At 44.1% G+C, this 22,414-nt stretch overlaps 1 protein-coding gene across 1 annotated transcript in view; it reads left to right on the top strand.

Moving 5' to 3' along the window:
- The window catches only part of POU2AF1 (POU class 2 homeobox associating factor 1), a 29,888-nt gene that overhangs the window by 830 nt on the left and 6,644 nt on the right, over positions 1–22,414 (top strand). Inside the window, exons 2-3 of the mRNA XM_079954853.1 lie at positions 20,721–20,860; positions 21,963–22,005. Coding sequence (XP_079810979.1) covers positions 20,721–20,860; positions 21,963–22,005 — 183 coding nt within the window. The remainder of the gene's footprint in view (positions 1–20,720; positions 20,861–21,962; positions 22,006–22,414) is intronic.

Below are 22,414 nucleotides of genomic sequence, written 5' to 3'. Positions count from 1 at the left end.
GACTTATTGGAATTAATGGACACGACTAACTTAGGTTCGTTCATTTCAATGGGTCTACTCTGAGTATAACTTAGCTGGGTAGAGCCCACTGACCTTTAATGGAGGATTCTCCAAGGTAAGTGGGTAATAGCTCAGCAGCTTTAGGCAGCGATCCTAAGCACACTTACTAGTGAGTAAACCCCAGTGAATACAATGGGACTTGCTTCCAAGTAAGCATGTAAGGTGTGCAGAAGAGAGAGCAGAATCCCCTAGTTGATAGCTGTGTCATGTGCAGTAGTTTGGCAAGGATTTCTGATTCCCAATACTTCAAAAATAGCAAGTAAAATGGATTTTTAAAAAATCTGCTATGGATGATCTTGTGCAAACCTCTTTCCTCTCAGCCTCAGTGATCCTCACCTGTATAATAACTGCCTAACTTTGATCAGGTCTTAGTGCTGCTTTACTACTGATCAGGGAATTTTGTGTCAGGATTCCTGATCAATCATAACTTAGATATCGATTTGCATCTGTGAGGAGCAATAGATAATTGACCTCACTCTGATTGAGTCCTGGAGTTCTACTGAAAAACAATGTGCCACATTTACTTGAAAGTAATGCACACCTTTTTGGGTCAAATTACATCGAAGAAAATTAGGGTGCACATTAAATTTGATGGCGCATTAGATTTGTGTAAATATGGCAGGTCTTGCAAGCCTGAAGCCTGTCAACCCCTGCCGTAAAGGACGGCACTGTTATTCTCTAAAAACCAACGTACGTGGAATCCCAGGAAATGTCACAGCATCGTGTTATCTGCCCGTAGCCGAGCAAGTTTGCCATTAGGAGCGTACAGAGGGTAAAGTGGTACCTCAGGTTAAGTACTTAATTTGTTCCGGAGGCCCGTTCTTAACCTGAAACTGTTCTTAACCTGAAGCACCACTTTAGCTAATGGGGCCTCCTGCTGCTGCTGTGCCGCCGGAGCACGATTTCTGTTCTCATCCTGAAGCAAAGTTCTTAACCCGAGGTACTATTTCTGGGTTAGTGGAGTCTGCAACCTGAAGAGATGCAGCTTGAGGTACCACTGTAACTTACCTAAGGCTTCCAAGGATAGTGGTGAAGTTAAAGCACCGTTTTACAGAGATGGAGGATGAAAGAATGTTAAGAACGTAATGATCTAAGAAGAGCTGTGTTGGATCAGACCAAAATCCCCTCTAGTTCAGCATGTTGTTCTCAGAGTAGTCAATTGTGAAGCCCTAAAAGCAAGACATGAGCGCAACAGCAACACTCCCCAACTGTGAATCCCACAAAGTGCTATTCAGAGACACATTGCCTCTGACAGTGCAAGTACCGTGGTACCTCGGGTTAAGTACTTAATTTGTTCCAGAGGCCCGTTCTTAACCTGAAACTGTTCTTAACCTGAAGCACCACTTTAGCTAATGGGGCCTCCTGCTGCTGCCGTGCCGCCGGAGCACGATTTCTGTTCTCATCCTGAAGCAAAGTTCTTAACCCGAGGTACTATTTCTGGGTTAGCGGAGTCTGCAACCTGAAGCGTATGTAACCTGAAGCGTATGTAACCCGAGGTACCACTGTAGACAGCAGGCTAGTAGCCAGGAGTAGCCTTCTCCACCAGGAGTTTATGCAACCTTCTTTTAAAGCCGTCCAAGTTGGTGGCTGTAACTGCAGGGAGTGGGAGCAAATGTCATAGGTTAACTATGCACCTGCCTTGGTCTGTCCTGAACCTTCTTCCAACATTCAGCTTCTTTGAGAGAGGGATAAAGACTGTCTGCTTTCTCTAGACAATGCATAATATCATTTACCTCTTGTCACGTCCCTTTTTTAGTCACTTTTTTTGGCGAGTCGATTTACTTTCTGTGGGGCAAGCAAATTTCCAGCATGTATAATGCAGAGAGAATATTTCCAATGCTTTTGTCAGATTAGTCACCGTGAATCAAATGTCACTGAATGATTCACAAGTGCAGCAATGCTTTTTTTTTTTTAAATGACAGCAGTGGTTGCCAACCAAACAATTTCCATTTTAGAAAGTGAATCTTATCTTTTGCATCTGCCTTCAAAAAATGTCAAATAATCAGCAAAGAGTTAAGGGGAATGGCATTGATCAGGCCACTGGCAGCTGCTGTTGGGCTATTGCATTTGAGCATGTAACTAGAGGGTACCCAACCACCTTTATTTCTTTCCCTCCTTCTTTTCTATATAGCATAGATTCAAAGTGGCTGACAAATCAGAAAAAGCAGGTAAAAGTACAGTATTTACATCCATCAACAGGGATGGATGAAGCTTTCAGCTTCGGTTCTCTCCGTTTCTTACTTTTCCAAATCTTAAGCACAGTTCTCCTCATTTCTGTTCGTTTATTATGTTTATTTACTTTTAAAGTTCTCATGAACTTTAAGTGCCATTTAAGAGCACATTTTGCCTATTAAACTCATGTTTGTATGCAATTCTCCTTTAATAAATGTTACTTTTGTTATTTTTCACTAATATATGCCTTTATAGGCACGTTTTATATTAGGGATGCCATATTTCTAAAAGTGAAAATCCAGATGCAAAAGTTGTTTAGCCTTTTATGGCAAAATCTTAAAAAATAATAATGAGGTTTTTGAGCTATTTTTAAGGAAATTCGCCAAAATCTACACTTCTGACATGGGTTGCCATACATCTGAATTTTCGCATATATTTCAGCAATTTCTGCCTGGACACAATTTCCAACAGCTGAATCCCGGCTATGTCCTGGAAATTCCAGATGTATGGCAACCCTATCTTATACAAATCCATGCATTTCTGTATGCCTTGTTTAGCTGGAGAACTTGACTGCAAAATTCGGAGAAGTGTGAATTTCAAAGGATAGTGGTGTTTTGGTCCGTGCGTTGTTTTGAAAAGTGTGAATTAGGCTATCTGAATTTCTCCTCCATCCCAATTGGAACTGGAGGCTGCTACTCCATTTGGTTTGCCATTACTGCGAATGCTTTTTTTAAAAAACGAACTTTTAACCAATCACATTCTGGCTGTGAACCAACACATATTTTGAAGTGCTTTCTTATTTTGGGCATTTCCAACAGTTAATTTATGGAATATGCTGCCATAAGATGGCCACTGGCTTAGGGAGATTTTAAAAAGAATTAAACAAATTCATGGAGTAAATGGTCCTATCAAAGGACACAAAATAGAACCCCAGGTTCAAAGGCAGTGTCCCTCTGTGTTATGTACTGAAGTTCTCACCCTGGGCCAGCAGGGTGATACTGTAGATAGTTTTCACTCAGGTCCACATATGCAAATAAGGGATTGAAAGTTGCGTTCAGTGATTGGATAGTTACAGAAAGTGGTTACTGTTGCGTTGTAGTGGAGCTCTATATAAGCTGGGTGGCTGAGCCCTTCAGTTCAGTTCTGTTCTGGCCTGTGAATAAACAAGAGCTGTTTGAAGAATCAGTGTGTCGTCTGATATGTTCACCCACAAATTAACACTCTGAGTACCAGGTGCTGGGGACAAACGGTGGGAGGGGGGGTTCTTTCCTTCACACCACGGTTTGGGGTTTTCCCAGAAGCATCTTGTTGGTGACTGATGGGGAAAGGATGCAGGACCACGGATCCATTTAGCGCAGTTCTTAAACTGCCACTGTGCAGATGAGTCCCCTTGGAAATTCAGGACATCAAATATTTGGACATCCCGAGCACAGCCAGTCGAAATGAAAAGGTGGATGTCAAATGTTTATCCTTCACTGATTCTGCAGCAGGTGAGGGTTAAGAACCCAGCTCTGAGAGTTCTTGAGAAGTGAGACCGAAAGATGGAACCGCCATGTGTGATGTGTTCCATCATGTGCGCCTCCATTCAGGCGAAGCCACCATGGGAAAAGTTGGTGGGGGGAACGAACTTCATTGAGGCTTCGTAAGACAGCTGCTTGACTGCCAACAACATCAGCAGGGTTCTTAGTAGATTTTTTTGTTTCTTGAAATGTAAAATGCAGCTAAGGATGGGCAAATCTGTCAATTTCGGCTTCTCCCAGTTTATATGCAATATTGCCTACCATGCACAGTTTTGCAAATCAATTTCCCCTAATATAAGTAATCTTTGCATGTTCTTTTCACTAATATATGCAGACTTTATTCTAGTACGTGCATTTTTGAACACGTAGCTTGGCTGGAGAACTGCACTGCAAAATTCAGAGACGTTTGAATTTTGAAAGACAGCTGTGTTTCAATTCACGTACCGCTTCAGAAAGCGTAGATTTGGTGTGTTTGTCTTTAAATTGTGAACTGAATCAAATTTCTGCCCCATATCTAACTATAGCACAGGGAGTGGTTATGCTCTGCCTTCATGGTCAGATCCAGTAATGCTTCTGAATACCATCTGCTAGAAGGAGCGTCTCCACTCCCATCGTTCTGCCTGGACGCTGAGGTCCAGCTCCGAGGGCCTTCTGGCAGCTCCCTCACAGCGAGAAGTGAAGTTACAGGGAACCAGGCAGAGGGCCTTCTCGGCAGTGGTGCCTGCCCTGTGGAACGCCCTCCCATCAGATGTCAAGGAAATAAACAACTATCTGACTTTTAGAAGACATCTGAAGGCATCCCTGTTTAGGGATGCTTTTAATATTTGATGAATTATTGCATTTTAATATTTTGCTGGAAGCCACCCAGAGTGGCTGGGGAAACCCAGCCAGATGGGCCGGGGATAAATAATAAATTGTTGTTGTTGTTGTTCTAGAGAGAGTTCTCTTGTGCTCAGGTCCTGCTTGCGATTTCCTCACAGGTTGGCCATTGTGAGAACAGGATGCTGGGCTAGATGGGCCATTGGCCTGATCCAGTAGGCTCTTCATACACTGTTATGATTGGTAGCAAAGAGAGCCCAGCATGAAGCATGACATTTTCTCACTTCATGTGTATTTGCCAAATTGGCAGAGTGAGCAAACCATGTGATGCCTGGAGCGGAGTTTGGCATCATCTGGATCCCAACTTCCTTCTCCTTATTTTTAAAACTGTAGCTTAAACCAGGATAGACTCATATCATGGACCAGAGACCTCTTGGTCCTGGGAGTATGTCATGTGATCCTGGAGAGCCAATCCCAGGTCACGGCCCACTATATTGCATCAGTGACTCGCACTCCCTCAGAGTGGCATATATTTGTTGGAGAGGGACACAGCTGTACATCTTGGCTGCCACCCAACCCCTTGTTGCCTCCCAAACCTGCCTCTTCATCAATTCCCTGGCCAGGAACCTCAAGTCCAGGAACTGTGATGCTGTCGTAACATGTCTAGGACATACATATAAGCAAAGACCTTGCTTTAAGAGACACCTTTCCCATTTAGGCCAATCTTGTCACAAAACCGGAAGCTGCAATCTATTGAGGCAGTTCACCTGTCCATCTAGCTCAGTGTTGTTTACACTGACTGGCAGCAGCTCTCTAAGGTTTCGGACAGGGAATCTGTCCCAGCCCTACCTGGAGATGTCAGGGACTGAAGTGGGGACTTCTGCCATTGAGGTATTGGCCTTCTACAAAGGCAAGTATCTTTGCATACTCAGCCAGACAATGGCTCTCTAGGATCTACAGCAGAGGGCTTTCCCATTATCTGTTACCTGGTCCTTACGACAGGAGATGCCAGGGACTGAATCTGGGACCTTCTGGCAGACAAATCCAATTCAGTTAATATTTAATTTGCACTTACTTTCTGAAATAGTGCGAGAACCAAAATGCAGCCGCCTTTCGGCATTTTGCACACCTCCATTTGCACACCAGATTTTGCAGTGCAGTTCTCTAACCAAGCGATGTGTACAAAAACACACAAGCTAAGGAACTGCATGCCTAAAAAGGTGCATAAACGAAAATAGCATCCATAAACGCAGTATGTTAGAGGAAGCTGTTTTGCAAAAAATAGGCATATCAGGCATAATTGCACAGAAAAGAAAGTGTCTATTATGAAAAAATTGCATAGAAATGAATCACAACTGATGTGGAAACGTGAAGAACTGAAGACTGGGAGAAACAAAAATTGACAGGATTCGCCCTTCCCTTACCACTGACAGAGCTATCATTCCCTCTGTGCAAGCACCATGATGGCAGTATCCAGGAGTCTGCAGCCTTTCCGGTTGTTGCAACCTAACCATTCTAGCACTCAGAGCTAAGCACTGGACATAGGCCACTACTGCTTTGTATTGGTGGGGTTTTCCTCTTCTGCCACACGCGCCAATAAGGCCCGTGCAAAACGCTTTTCCCACATGCTCTGTCAGCCATATACTCAGAATTCTCCAGCGCTATAACCAGCTCTACTTTTGCTCAAGGGCTTTTGATCACTGAGTAAACACTCCCAGCCTGGTGTTTGCTTAATATCTTTGCACAGGGTTAAATGTTTATTGAAACATCCTGACCCAGATGTGACCAGAAATGGGGAGGGCACGGGGGGGGGGGTTGGATCCATTCCTTGCCAGCTTTAAGTGACAGCTTTGCTCCAGAAAATCAAATGCCACCCTGGGAAAAGCTAGACCCGTGTCAGTTTCAGAAGGGAGCCTGCAAGAGTCTCTCCAACAAACAGGCCTCAACATGCACCAAGGGTGGGTGGGTGAGCGTTGCTGGATAATTGACACTGTTGGGGGATCGCGGTGACACACACAGCGTCAAACTGAGGCCACAAGCTCACTGACAGGGCGATGGGAGCAACTGACAGTCAAGAAAACAAGGGTTGTCTTCTGCGTGTTGACCCAGCACTGAGTTGACAACCGCAGTAGGAAGCAGAAGGCATTCCCACAGGCCAGCTACCTCTTACACAGCTGCACAGCAGCCAAGGAGGAAAAAGGTACTCTTGAGGTCACAGAGAGATCCCTCTTCAGGACCCCTTCCAAGGTAGTGTCTTTTTTGGCGCTCCTCTTGAGATTCTGAGGGCTGCAGGGACAAACATGGGGGCACGGCTGTGTGGCTTCCATATTATTGTCCATGCAAACTGTCAAATTCACGGTGGTGGCAAAGTAGAACCTCCATGTTCAGGGGCAGCCTGTGCTACTTACTACTGGTTGCTGGGGGGGGGGAGGCAAGCAATGGAAGAGGGCTGTTGACTTTAAGTCCCAGGATGCACCTGGCTCTTCTTGTGTCCCCACTTTCCCACCAACTCAGGAGAATCACAGAGCATGAAGTCGTAGGAAGCATATACAGTCATACCTCGGGTTGAAATAGCTTCAAGTTAAGTATTTTCGGGTTGCGCTCCATGGCGACCCGGAAGTAACGGAGCGTGTTACTTCCGGGTTTCGCTGCTCGCGCATGCGCAGATGCTCAAAATGATGTCATGCGCATGTGTGGAAGCAGCGAAACATGACCCGCGCACGCGCAGATGCACAATCACGTCTTATGTTTACTTCAGAATGCGAACGGGGCTCCAGAACGGATCCCGTTCGTATCCAGAGGTACCACTGTACCGTATTTTTCCATGTATAAGACTAGGTTTTTTTCCTAAAAAATAATGTCAAAAATTAGAGGGTGTCTTATACACTGATACATCCCCCCCCCACATGGGGGCGTCTTATATATGGAAAAATACGGCACTTACTAGAGTCAAAGACATCCTCTGGAACTGCAGAGTCCTAGGCTGAAGAGTTTTTGTGTGGCATCTCTCGCTCTCTCTCTTGATGGTAATGTGTCATATTAATTCACCTAGTTCAACAGGTGACAGAGCCCACCATACTGCATTGGGGCCCCTCATCTCTGCTAATTATGCTGAGTAGGGCCCTGAATGTCTGCCCCCCAGTCTTACCCTGATGGCACAGGAAGGTGTGGAGAGGGCATGGATGTGGCAACGTCCTTGTGAACACAGGAGCCAAAGTAGCTCAGCTGCGAGAGCATTAGACTAGAAATCTGAATGCGCCCTGATTTTATCCCAGGCAATTCTGCTTGGCAGGGCCCTCCTTGATGCGAATGGGCTATCTTTCAGTGGCACATTTTAGGTGTCAAAGGCCCTGCATTACACCCCTGGAATCTCAAGTTAAAAGGGTTGGGGGTAGCAGGTAGACATGGGGGAGCAATTAGGTTTGGTTCACATGCTTAACGCACACTTTCTGGAAGAATACGTGAAGAAAAGCATTCTTTGAAATTCACGCTTCTCCAAAATTTGCACCGCAGTTCTGCAGCCAAGTAATGTGTACATAAATGCACATTAGTAAAGTGTGTTTATTAATGCATTTAATTTGTGAAAATATAACATGCAGAACGCATATTACGGAAACGGCTAGCAAAAATGTTTCTAGTAGGTAACATTACATATGAAGATGTGTGTATTAGGAGAGATTTGCACTAAAATTCTTACAAATTTAAAAAATAAATAAGCCACAAACCCAATGCAGGATTCATCCACACCGTAAGTACATTTAAAGGACATTGGTCCCCCCCCAAAAAATAATAATAATCCTGGAAACTGTAGTTTGTTAAAAGTGCTGGCAATTATAGCCCCGTGGTGGGGTAAACTCTAGTTCCCAGGATTCAAGGGAGCACTTTAAAAGTGTGCTATGGGTGTGACTGAAGACTGGAAAACTGGAAAGCTGAGAGAAGATGAACTTAACAGGGAATTGGAAAGAGCCCCTGCCTGAGATCCCGGAAAGCTGCTACCAGTCAGAGTACTGGGCTCGATGGGTAAATAACCTGTCATGCAGACTGGCAATTAGTTATTTTTTCACCTTGCTGATATGAAATATATTACCGTTTCCCTCCCACACTCAAAACCATCTAAAATAGCATTTCAAAGCAGAGGCTGTTCTGCCTCCAGATGTCCTTCTACACCTCCTCAACCCAGCCACCTGCTCTGAGATTATCTACCCAAAATAGTCCCAGCTGTGGTCTTGTCTGATCAGCTCCGGCTTCCAGTTAGTCTCTCCAAGATAGAGCAGCTCAACAGCTTCTTCCTCACACTGCCAGCTTTATAGGTTTCCTCCTCGCATTCATGTCTACCAGATATTCCCCTTTTACCCCCATACTCATTGCTTCCTCTTGCACTTGCTACCAGCATGTATGGTTGTCTTGATTCCTAGACCCGGTTTCTTCTGGCTCCCAATTTCTTTCCATCCTGTGGTCCTCCTGATCCCAGCCTGCTTGCCTCTTTTACTTTCTGTTCCTGGTGCCAAGTCCCTGTGGTGTAGTGGTTAAGAGCAGTGGACTCGTAATCTGGTGAACTGGGTTCGCATCCCCGCTCCTCCACATGCAGCTGCTGAGTGACCTTGGGCTAGTCACACTTCTCTGAAGTCTCTCAGCCTCACTCACCTCACAGAGTGTTTGTTGTGGGGGAGGAAGGGAAAGGAGGATGTTAGCCGCTTTGAGACTCCTTCGGGTAGTGATAAAGCGGGATATCAAATCCAAACTCTTATTCTGGCATCTCCCCCATGAAAACCCATTCTGAATCGGAACAAATAGCAAACAGCAATTTGAGTTTGGTCTGATTCAGTGACAAAGAGTGAGTTTTTATGGGGAAATTACCGGAGCAAAAAAAAAGAGGACAAGGAGTTTTCAAGTGCCAGCCTGTGGCTAGAAATGCAGCAACAAAGGAAGTCTGAAGGAGACGCACTGTTCCACTGCCCCTGCTGATGTTAAGATTCAGCTGCTGGTCCAATTTGCTTCTGAATATACCATGGGAGGAAGACACCATTTTTGTCCTTGACTTCTTGCCGCCAGATGTATTGAGACTCCCCCCCCCCCGCATGTAAATGAGCCTAACAGCAAAACTCAGGTTTGGTGACAGGTGCTCCTTTTATTACTTTTGAAACACCATTTTCGACAGCAAACTGCCGCTTATTCTGGAGTAAATGTGCTCAGCGTCGGGGCAGCAGGTGCAAACTCTGTTTTATTCCTGTAGTCGTGATGGTGCTCTGATTTAAGAGGGTTTAAAAAGGGAAGAACGTAGAAGCAAGCTGGAATGGTGGCGAGAGAAGGCAGAATAAGTGTGAACTGTGTGTCACAACTGAAATAATATACATGATTGTCTAAACAGGGTCTCAGTTTTGCTTCTGTGCTTGTCGAATGCTAAGGGGCTTCCGTTTACCACGCCACAGGGTAGTCTGTGCTCTGGCCTCAAATCACACATGCAAATGATTTTGCCTTCTGATACTTCCTCTTTGACTGTACAGAGGGCATAGCACAATCACTGCCTATGCTAAGATTTTGTCTAAATTACAAATGCACAGTGGTTTTATACCACTTTAAATAGTTTGGCTTCCCTCAGGGCATCCTGGGAGCTGTAGTTTGGCGAGGTGTTTCCAACAGACCTACAATTCCCAGGGTCCTGCTTTCCATAGGCATTCCATAGGCATTCCATAGGCATTCCATAGGCATCTTGTTGTCCATTGTGAGAACAGGATGCTTAACTAAATGAGCTGTTGGCCTGATCCCCCGGGGCTCTTAAGTTCCTATGGTTCTCTGGGAAGAAGAGGTGGTGGTCTGTAATGTGAGCATGCCTGTGAGTGCTATTCAAGAAAGCCCCTGCTGTCCTGGTGTATGCACAGTGTACAGTGGTACCTCAGGTTACATACGCTTCAGGTTACAGACTCCGCTAACCCAGAAATAGTACCTCGGTTTAAGAACTTTGCTTCAGGATGAGAAAAGAAATCGTGCTCTGGCGGCGCAGCGGCAGCAGGAGGCCCCATTAGCTAAAGTGGTGCTTCAGGTTAAGAACAGTTTCAGGTTAAGAACAGACCTCCGGAACGAATTAAGTACTTAACCTGAGGTACCACTGTACATTATTGTAGTGCACAAGGAATCAGGCCTGCATGAGTACAAAGTTTAGAATGGTTTCTTTTCTTTAAAAAAAAACAAATGTGCACAGTGTGTGCCAAAGTGTGAGAAAATATTTTGTGTAATTCATTTTTTGAGAAACAAGCCAAGATCCCCAACTGCCTTGAGAAGGAAACACTTTCTGAATCATAACAATTATGCTCCTTGGGGTTTGTGTTATCAAGCGAATGTTTGCTTTCCATACTTCTGCAAACAGAAAAGGATTTCCATTGTATCTCCTCAAGAGCTTATTATTTTAATGTGTGTGTGTGTTTGTGATTATACCAGAAATGCAAGCGGGGGGCGGGGGGAGGGAAGGAAAACAGTAGTGTGTTCTGGTTTGCGCCTCTGAATTGATAGATTTCTCACCTGCCAGAGTGTCGGAGGGGCTGGGGAAAGGCCTAGCGGAAAGTGTGCACTTTGGGGGTTGAAAGGCAACCAGTCAGCCATGCAAACCCTTGCAGGGTGACAAACTCTTTTCAGTGGAAAGTTGGCTCAGTGGACAGTCCTAGTGACTCATCTAAAAAAAGTCCTTTCTAGCTAACTTGGAGAGGTAGTGTGAGTGAAGCTTGGCAGGCTCTCAAAAGAGGGCTCAGCTCCTTTGTGATCTGAATATCCGTGACGGGCTGTTGCCAATAAACCCTTTCAAAATCCCTCAACAAACTCTCAGGGGCCCTTGGTCCTTGGTTAACGTTGCCTTTCACTGTGGCTTTTGAAGAAACCTTGGGTGCCTCTGAAGTTTATCCAAGGTCTGAAGTAGCCACTTCCTTCAACGTCGTGCCCATGAGATGTCACTGGACTACAATTCCCACCATCCTCTAAGCATTGGCAGTTCCAGCTGGGGGCATCTGATGGGAGTTGGAGCCCAGCAACATCCTGGAGGGCACCAGCTTGGGGAAGGCTGGTCTGAAGATGGTACAGGAGGCAGCTGCCTTACTTTATTTATTCAGTATTTACAGAGAGAGCCTTGAGAATGCAGCCACTTGGAATAATAGCGTTGTCCCAAGTAATCTCCACACACACCCTTCTCTTCCACTTCTCCTTTCATCAACAGCACCACCACCTCTACGGTTGCCGTTTAGGGTCATCTGTCTCTGAGTCCTTTCGTCTCCTACTTTTAAGGTTTGCCAGGTTCTGGGAGCTGGTGGGTCTGGAATGCTTTCTAGTGATAACATGTCAGCCTCAACCTCAGAGCATGGAAAGCCAACCAAGACTTATAATTTGGCATTAAATTTGGATAGTTTGATTATTTTATAATTTGGAATGTTTTTAATGTGGTTTTTATTGGATTGTTAAAATGGGAAATTTAATAAAATAAAATAAAATAAAATAAAATAAAATAGTGATAACATGTCAGCCAGCTGCTCCAGCTCTGCCTCCTCCTCCTCCTCTCCCATTATTTCAGTCCAGTCCCTGACAGAATCACATGTCTCCCATGAGAGAAGAAAAGCACGATACAAATGTATGGAAATAAGTAAAGGCAAACAACAGGGTAGGGGCCATAGCTCAGTGTCAGGCCATGTAATTTGCATGCAGGGGACCCCAAATTCAGTCCTTGGTGTTTATAGTTAAAGGGATCAGGTGGATCTTGCTGTGCCTCAGAGACTGCCAACTGGGAAGTCCAATACTGGGTTGGATAAACCAATATTCTGACCTAGTGGGAGGCCGTTTCCTAGCTTTAAGTAAAGTTGTTATTATTTTTAAATAGAATGGTGGGAATTAGACTCTAGTTCCCATTTGCAGAGTATGTGGAAGACCTGAAATAACAGGTTAAAATCGGGCAGGCGTGTTTATGAAGACTTCTGACAATTGTGGACATTAAAATTACTGGGCACGTTATCTTTCCTCGATAACCATTAATTGCCCTTGAAGCTTGTCGGCAGGTGAGACCGTGAATGCGCTGGAGGTGAAGAATGAAATCTGGCTTGTGTTTAAATCACTTCTCTTTAAAAACAAACTAATAATAATAATAATACATGCTCCCTTCCTCAGTTCTGGAAGGCATGTGCCAACATTTCTTATCTCATGGTAAGAATTGGCCCCTGACAAGATGCAGAGCAGGGAGAAGAAAGACCTCACACCAATTTGAACCTCCCAAAGCAAGATTCCTCCTGGCTGTCTATCATTCCTATGACTGCCGTGGTGCTTGGTGCAACACACAGAACAGCGATAAGCATGTTTCTGTGGTGGAGGAAGCCAATAGAGCTGGAAGGAGTTGCATCTCAGTTGCTTCAGGAGCCAAGGTTTTGCAGAGAGAGAGAGAGAGAGAGAGAGAGAGAGAGAGAGAGAGAGAGAGAGAGTCCTCTGTCTGTGCCATCAATCTGCTTGGCATTAATTTCCCTTGTCTGTTCTTAAGGTTCTCATAATCTCAAGTCCTCTAGGACACACTGATTTTCCTTGTAAGATTTAAATGCATTTCCCCTCTGCAACTGCACTTGCAAGTAAGACATCAGGGGTCCCTTGAGTCTGTGCCAGGTGGAAAGCTACACTCCCACTACGCCATCTGGGAAGAGCCGACTACACAACAGTTTAGTTAAATGGTGTTTATTATAAATTGGGGTAAGGATCCATTTCCCCAGAATATAACCCTCTCCTCTACAAAGCAGTATTTTTTTCTGGAGAGATGAATCAACACTACTGTCTCTTTTTCCTTGTCCCTGCTGATAATACAGAGTTGCCCAAGTGTTCTTCTGAGCAAGGATGGCCAAATCTGACAGTTTTTGCTTCTCCCCATTTCTCCCCCGCCCCCAAAAAAATCAAAAAAAAATCAGCTCACTTTTAAACATCAGCTTGCACTTTCTTCTAAGTCCTCGTGAACACTTGTCAACATATGAGTGTGAATTTCTTCTAATATTAATGCTTGCATGCAGTTCTGCCTAATATCCACATTTTTTGCAAAGCATTTTCTTCCTAACAGAATGCATTTTGTATGTTATTTTCACCAATATATGCAATCGCATGCATACTGTACCCTAGCATATGCTCTTTTGTGCTTGGCTGAAAAACTGCACTGAAAAATGAAGAGAAGAGGGGATTTTGAAGGATGGCTGTGTCTTGGTCTCATATTGTTTCAGAAAGTACAAATTAGATAGATTCACTTTTAAATGTGGTCTGAATCATATTTCTCTCCCCCCCCCCATCCCTACATCCCATGCTACTCCCCAATGTTCCAAAGACGGTTCAGAGATAAATGCACAATTTGCAGGTGTTTTTGTCAATGTCAACTGTGAACTTACTTAATTCTCTGGAGACGGTGGTAGACACGAATTCTTTAACAGAAGGGGCTATTGCCTCATACAATGGCTCCAGAAAGATAAACGAAGAATGGAGGAAGGGGGACTGTGGCGGGAGACTGTGTGATGATGAGCAAGTGATGCTAAGTGAAGATAAATGCTTCTGGCCCATTTCTGCAAGGTGAAAGGTACAGACGCCATCTGTGATCAACAGGACTCTGTAAGAGAATACCTTTTAGAATTTCTGCTTCACATATCTGCAGGCTGGGAAAGGGTGGCTGGCCAGAGAGAGGCACAGATTATTATTTCACAAGATTGTGGCAACATGTTTTACATATACAGAGACAGAAGTGAAATAGAGAGGCAGAGAGAGAGAATAGGCATGGGAAATTATTTGTGATAAAGGTGTTGGACAATTTGTGACATCCAGTTGTGACATCCAGTTGTGAGAATGCTTGGACTGCAGAGTGATGAGAGTGCAAGCATTGATTTCAAAAATTATTTGGTGGGCTAGAGCATCAGGCAGAGAGCTTGCTGGTGAAGCTTACTCACTGCCATAACAGCCATGCTGTTTTAATAGAAACCTTTTTATTATCTGTGAATCGCCAGGACATGGGTCACCCATGTTTTGGGACCTATGGACTCATGTGTGAAACTGTGAGCAGGGGTGGAAGGATTTGTCAACCTTGGTTCTCTCATTTTTCCAATTTTAAATCCAGTTTTTTCACATTTCTACAGCAGTTTGTGGTTGGTTGGTTTTAAGCAAAATCCTCATGAAAATTATCCAGTGTGTTAGTGCTAATTTCTCCTAATATACACATTTTTGTATTAATTTTTGCCTAATACACAATTTCTTGAAAGTATATTTTCCTTAATACTTAGTTTCCCCCTAAGATAATGCATGTTTGTATGTTATTTCTGATAATAAATACATGTTATGCACTGTTTAATATAATCATTTGTGTACAAATCACTTGACTGAAGAACTGCATTGCAAAATTCAGAGGAGTGCAAATTGCAAAAGGTGGGTGTTTCCATTTGTATATTGTGAGAATTAGATTTGCCTTTAAATGCAAACTGAATTCAACTTCTCCTGCATCCCTGCCCTCAACCCTACTTGTTACAATTCAATTTCTTCCCTGTTTCCCTAAACAACTGGCCTTATGAAACATAACTGAAGCAAAAGAGCATTAAACAACATAGCAAAACAAGTTGAATAGATACATTATCTATCGTTACTCTCCCAGATTACATTCTCAGATACTTCCTTGAGTAAGAACATTCTCACCTCTTACTTATAGTTCCCCACAAATGTCTTAATTATGGTTCCATGTGGCCCTCTCCCATAAACTCCAAATTCTTTAGTCTGCCAACATTTCCTGCAAGTGTATTTCCCCTTTCCACAATGCCCCTGAATTACTGACATTCCAATATGCCTATATCCACCTTTGTGGTGTCATAGCTTGGTTTCATCTTTGGGAAATTTTCTGTGTCCATGAAGTTGGTACTAAGTTAAAAAAAAATAAGCTTGTGAGGTTGCTGAGGATTCCCCCTCTCTGATTCCCAACCTGTGCATCTTATAATAGCTTCTGAAACTGATCTCACAGATCTTCCTGTGGTGCATGTTCAGTCTTTCTCCAACCACCATCCATACATCTGGGCAGCATTTTCCACCACCTTTGAGAATTTCCTGGTTCTTTATTCTTTCTTGTTAACTGCTCTGAACTCTGCCACATTCTTTGCAACATCATCATCTGAGGAGCTTTTTTGGTTCTGGGTTTCCTCCTCTCTCTGCTTTCACACCACCAGCAGCTTTAGTACGTTTCGATGTCCTGTCTTGCTCATTTCCCCAGAAACATTTGTCATTGCAAAGACTGGCGAGTTTTCAAATGTTGCCTTAACAACTTTTTAAATAACTTTCTCCCAGTAATCTTCCAACTTATTTCTTCTTTCCTTTTTCAGAAAAACACAACCCCCTGTTTTTATTTCTGTCTTTTTTTAAATCCTGAGTTGCAGTTCTGCTTTTGTTTCTCGCTCTTTATCTGTGTCTACCCTTTCTTGCATACATAAGCTTTGCCATTTTCTGTGATGACATTCTAGTCAATAATTGGGCATGTGGTTGTTCACTGATTTTCGTCTTTCCCTAAGGAGACAACATAGGCTGACACTCTCTCCCCGAGTCCCCACAAACTACAGTTTTGGAGAACAATACATCCATTGTTAGTAGCTCCATCTATGAAGTTCTTGAGGAATAGCTTGGCTTAGAGCATAGGTAGGCAACCTAAGGCCCAGGGGCCGGATGTGGCCCAATCGCCTTCTCAATCTGGTCCGCGGACAATCCGGGAATCAGCATGTTTTTACATGAGTAAAATGTGTGCTTTTATTTAAAATGCATCTCTGGGTTATATGTGGGGCATAGGAATTTGTTTTTTTGTTTTCTTTTCAAATATAGTCTGGTCCCCCACAAGGTCTGAGGGACAGTGGACCGGCCCCTGCTGAAAAAGTTTGCTGACCCCTGGCTCAGATGAATTTAGTTTTGAAAAGCACAAAGATCAACATAGTTTTGAAAAGATCAACCAGACATTCTAAGGGAGTGGTCTTCAGCGGCCATCTGTGAGAAACTCTCTACTTGTTCTGATGGAGCATGAAAAGAGGTGCAACCCAGGAGATCATTTGCTGTGTTTGGAGAAATTGTTGTAATTGTTTCCCAACAGTAGCTACCACATGTGTGCATATATTTTCATTTTACATGCAGTCTTGTTTTATCAATTAATAAATTTCTTTTATACCAATTTCACTGGGGTGTTTTTTTCATGTGACTTTGTCTGTTGTTGTTTTTCCATATTTTGGGGGGCTATGGTTGGTATGCAACTAATGCATCCCATTAGTGCAAGAATTTCCACTTGTGCAATGGGTCTTCCTGCACTCTCCTCCCTGCCATGTGCCCTGCACTGTCCCCAGATTTGCTCTGGAGAATTGGAGGAATCCCTGCAGCAGATTTATGGGGGTGGGGGAGGAGAGTGGGGAAGTCCCATTGCACAAGTGGAAATCCTTGTGCTGGTGAGATGTGTTACTCAGCACTAATATGAATACAACCCCTTCCTCTATGTCTCAAATTTTTTTCTGGTGATGGGACCCAGTTCCTAAAGTTGTCATCACAGACTTAGCAAACTGCCTGTAATTTTGATAGTTGAGGTGTTTTGTAGAGATGGGGCTTGTGTTTTTCATGGTTTCCTGGGTGTACAGCCTCTCCAAGGATCCCTGTTATGGGAGCCTGTCAATGACAGGGGCATAGGACACAATTTGCCCTGGCCAGACTATAGCTTTCCCCATATAAATGAATTCTAGTCACGAATGGTGACCGCAGGAACTAAGAATCTGGCCTCTCCTACCTGCCAGCCAAGCTTCTGTTTTGTGGCGTGCAAGAGTGTGATTCATTCATTCTCTGGCAGTGCTTGTCTGTTTATCTATCAGAAGATCACACTATTTGTGCAGTCAGGCATCAATGTTTACGGCATTTTGCAGAAGAACATAAGATAAAGCAACAGTTTCTTGCCCTAAAGAGCTTACAATGTGATTTTTGACAAAGGTGTGAAGAGGAGGGAGAGAGATGAGAGGCTGTGGGAAAGTAGAGGGTCAGTGGCGAGGCACGGGAAAACTGAGGATCAATGGGGGACACAGGGAAGTTGATGGTCAATAGAATATATGGGGTGGGTTGAGAGACAGGGACTATTTGAGAGCAAGTAGAGTCATATATACTTATCCTGTGTTTTCGTTGGTGATGTGGAGTAAGTGCTGGTCCAAAGGCTTCATATATCTCTGGTGGGTTGTCTAGGTGTACACTTTGTTTACTCCTGAATTATTTACTCCATTCATTGGGGTGGGGAGGAGGCACTGGTTATTTCCTTGTGTGGCTAGTCTTCCCAGTCCCCACAGCTTGGCATGGGTTACAATGAACACATTGCTGGACAGAAACAGCTTAAAACAATATATCTTTATCAAAACTCCATCTGTCTGGAATCGGCCAGCAACACGAGGGTCTGATGCGGTGAAATGCATGGGGTTAATATGGACTTGGGCACAAGCCCGTCGGCAGCTCCATCAAGGACTGGATGGCAGACCACAGCAGCACCCTGTAAAACTGTACCCAAACCTCAGGGGAATCTTCAGGCTAGTATAAAATGTGCATTGGATATAATTTTCGTCCAAGGATTAGTGAGCCAACCACATTGCCTTAACAGGCTTTTTGCTGGATGACTTTGAAACTGGCAGATGGTTTTATTTCCTCCAGCCAGGTATTTGTCGTCAGTTGCAAAATGTTTAAAATATGTGTGGGTCAGTAGAAATATTTACAGAACAATCTCTGGCAAAGACAAGGCGGTTTCCTGGTGCTTGCGTTTAGAACAGAGGCGAGATGGGGGTGAAAGGTAACAGTGTGTAGCAGATTGGTAGATTAGTGTTTGAATTGGTAGATTAGGCTTTGAATTGAGGCTGTAAAGCAGGAATTGGAAGACCACAGGCCTTGGGGTTGAATGTGCTCTCCAAAGACTTCTGCCTGGTCCTCAGGATGCTCCCCAGTCTATAGCCTACTTTCCAGGCCACATTTATCCTGAAGCTACACCTCTCCCTGGCCCTGTTCCTTACTCTTTGAGTGCTTTGCCTGGCTGGAAACTGCCCTCCGGCTGTGATCAGCCACCAGCAACTTGGTACCATCCAGATATTATGCAGCATAGCCATCAACCCCAGCCATCCCAGCTCTTTCCTGTTGCCTGGTACCTGAGGCTCTTTAAACTGGAGATGCCATGGATTGAACTTAGGCCCTTCTGTGTGCAAAGTCAGTGCTTGACCACTGGGTGACATACCCTCCCCTCAGGATTGAAGGTGCTGGGTGGAACTCTCTAAAGGGGGCAATTTATAAACAAGGTACCACCTCTGGCAGTGGAGGCCTCTGTTAAAAATTAGCTACCATTAGAGATCTTGCTTATACAGTGGTACCTCTGGATGTGAATGGGATCCGTTCCGGAGCCCCGTTCGCATCCAGAAGCGAACGCAACCTGTGTCTGTGCATGCGCGGGTTGCGATTCATTGCTTCTGCGCATGCACGTGATGTCATTTTGACCGTCTGCACATGCGCAAGCGGCGAAACCAGAAAGTAACGCACTCCGTTACTTCTGGGTCACCGCAGCGCGCAGCTCGAAAATACTTATCCCGAAGCTACTTCAACCCGAGGTATGACTGTACCTGCTAAAGGCAAAGATCCTTTCCTTTGTTTTTAATATATTTTTTATTAAATTTTCTGTTTTACAATTTAAAGTGCACCTTTAAGATATCAAGGACTTCCCTTCTGCTCTTTCCAAGGTTCATTTTACATATCATAAATCCCTGCATATTTTACAAAAACTATTGTTATGTACTGAAGTTCTCACCCTGGGCCAGCAGGGGGATACTGTAGATAGTTATGCAAATGAAGGATCAAAAGTGACGTTCAGTGATTGGATAGTTTGTATGCAAATGAAGGATCGAAAGTGACGTTCAGTGATTGGATAGTTTTAGAAAGTTGCAACAGTTACGATTGTTCTGGAGCTCTATATAAGCAGGTTGACTGAGCTCCTCAGTTCAGTTCTGTTCCAGCTTACAAATAAAGAGCTGTTTTGGAAGAATCACTGTGTTGTCTGATATGTTTGCCCACAACTTAACAACTATACCGTTCAGTATTCCATTATTACATCCATCAAAACGTACACTGTTGAATTTATCTTAATGCTGCCAACATTTTCAGCTGTACACAGTAATTTCCCATATATTCAATAAACGTTTTCCAATCTTCTCTAAATGTATGTTCTTCTTATTCACTTATTCTATATGTTAAGTCTACAAGCTGTGCATATTCTGTGAAAAGGCAAGAAGCAGTGTTTTTATGTGGAATGGCACATATCTGTGTTTCCCCATTTCTGCTCACTACCTTCTGGGTCTGTGGCTCGGTGGTAGAGCGCCTGCTTTCCATGCAGAAGGTTCCTGGTTCCATCCCCAGCATCTCCAGGAAGACCTGGGAGAGACCCCTGCTTGAAACCCTGGAGAGCAGCTGCCAGTCAGTATGGACAGTATTGAACTAGATGGGCCAGAATCTGTATAAATCAGCTTGCTTCCTGCATCCAACCATTCAAGTTGTTTATGTTTTGATGTGGCTTTAATGAGAGAGGGTGAAGCTGGACTCATCTGAAAAGGAACGGGACTGTTACCTGTTTTGATTAGTTAGAACTTGGTTGGGAAGGAAGCACTGGTTATCAGCTCAGGTATGCCTACCGATTGCAGTCAAAGCCCTGTGCCGCGAAAATTGCTGCCGTCAATGGATTTATCAATATTTCCTTACGCCCGTAAGCTTTGATACGGTGTCAAGTCATCGCCGCCAAATACTTTGCATGTGATAAAGCTTACCTGTTTCAGATACAGAAGTGAGTTGTGTTTCCTTGTGACTCACACTATCGCAAGGCTTCAGAGTGGCTTCTTGGCTGACTGCCAGGCTGATTATTCAGAGGAGGTTTTATAGCAAGCCATGGGGCTCAGACCTCACGATTTGCAATTGTTTTAATTTGCTAGAAAAGAGAGAGGAAGGAATGGTCAGGGAATGTCTACACTGCACATTTAATCCAGCTTCAAACTGGGTGTGGGGGGTGGTGGAAGGGAGCAAGGGGAAATTCTATTGCACAAGTGGAAGGTGCAATATTTGAAGCACTGAGAGAGAAAAATAATTATCATCTTCCCCTCCCAGGTTCTGCACCCGAGCAGCCCCCGCCCCCAACCCGCCCCTATCAAGGCGTCCGTGTCAAAGAGCCCGTAAAGGAACTCCTAAAGCGAAAGCGTGGCAGTGTTCAGAATGCAAACGTGGCCACTGCTGGGGCAGCGACGACGGTAAGAAGAGCTGTGGGCAAAACCACAATTTGTGGGCAAGATCCTCTTCCTCTCTGAATCTCCTTGTTGATTCATATGGGTTTCCATCATGATGTCACCTACGCCAAACTTGGTGTCGTATGCTCAGAGCTGGCAGGCTAAGCAGATCTGAAATCGAGCTTTGTACAAAGCTCACGTGGCGAAAATCTGAATTTAAAAACTGAGCCAGGAGAAGCAGCACTTGCAAACAGCTGAAATAAAAGGTGGCCTGTTGTGGGGCAGCGTGGCTTGTGGAATTCCCACCCCACTCCTTCTGCCCTTTTGTTCTCCAATCAAAAGCCTTTATTTGGTTTGGTCATAAGATTTCTTACCCACCCTTCGTCATCAAGACCTGGGACGGATTCTCACAATATAATACAGTTACAAGAGCAAGTAAAACCATTATTATTATTATTTTAAATCAAAACTGATGAGGTGGGTCCCGCAAAACAAAACACCTTAACTGTCAAAGGCCAGGGTAAAGAGGTGCATCTTCAGGATTTGTGGTAAGCTGTACAACAAAGATGGTAGACAAACTCCTGCCAGAAAGGAGTGCCACAACTGAGGTGCTGCCACAGAGAAAGCCTTCTCCCAGGTTGTCATTCCCTGCTCTTCTGAGGGTAGCAGAATGACCAAGGCCACATTCACGCCCTGCATTTAAAGAGTCGTGGTACCACTTTGAACAGCCATGGCTTCCGCCAAAGAATTCTGGGAGATGCATCTTGTCAAGAGTGGTTACAATTCTCAGAGTGGTTTAATAGTCAACTCTTCTTCACAAGGAGCTCTGGGGAATGGGGTGCGGGGAAGAGAAAACAACTCTCAGCACCCTTAACAAACTACAGCTACCAGAATTCTTTGGGAGAAGTGACATCATAGTGCTTTAAATGTAAGGTACATGGGTGGCCTAAGCAAGCTCCCTATTGCCCTGACCATATGCTGGACCTGAAAGCTCATTAGCTGGCCTTGAAGTCTGATCGCAGTTTAAATATCACTGAAATGAGTTTCCTAGTTGGCCTCTGAGTAATATTTTCTCTGGTATTTCGTTTTCTTAAATAGCTGATGTCAAACTATTATTTTCCTTTAGGTATTTTTCCCCCATCAGCCTGTCCCTTCCTATTCACCCACTGGTAAGTGTCTCAGTATTCTAGTCTATTCTATTTTTTGCTTTTGTTTCTACTTCTTTGCTCACCGGTTTGTTTCTGACCTTCTCACAGCTTAACTCTCAAGTACAGCTGGGGGAGAAATTCAATTCAGTTTAGAAGCGAACCTTCCTAACTGGCCTTTCCCCAAAGCTAGCTGTGAGCCGAAACACAACCATCCTTTGAAATTTGCACCTTTCTGCATTGTGCTGTGCAGATCTCCCAGTCAAGTAATGTGTTTCTAAAAATGAATATTTTAGCGAAAACAGTGTGCAAAATATATGCAGGGGAAACAAACGGTTTGCAAAAATAAATAAATGTGTCTATCAGGCAAAATTGCATAGGAAAATATGTATGTTAAAACTTTGCACTAAAATGCTGATGAATTCTGAGGACC

The sequence above is a fragment of the Podarcis cretensis genome (assembly GCF_951804945.1).
Source record: "Podarcis cretensis genome assembly, chromosome: 15".
Taxonomy (NCBI): domain Eukaryota; kingdom Metazoa; phylum Chordata; class Lepidosauria; order Squamata; family Lacertidae; genus Podarcis; species Podarcis cretensis.
Note: the sequence above shows the minus strand (reverse complement) of the source record. Positions and strands in the feature narration are given on the sequence as shown.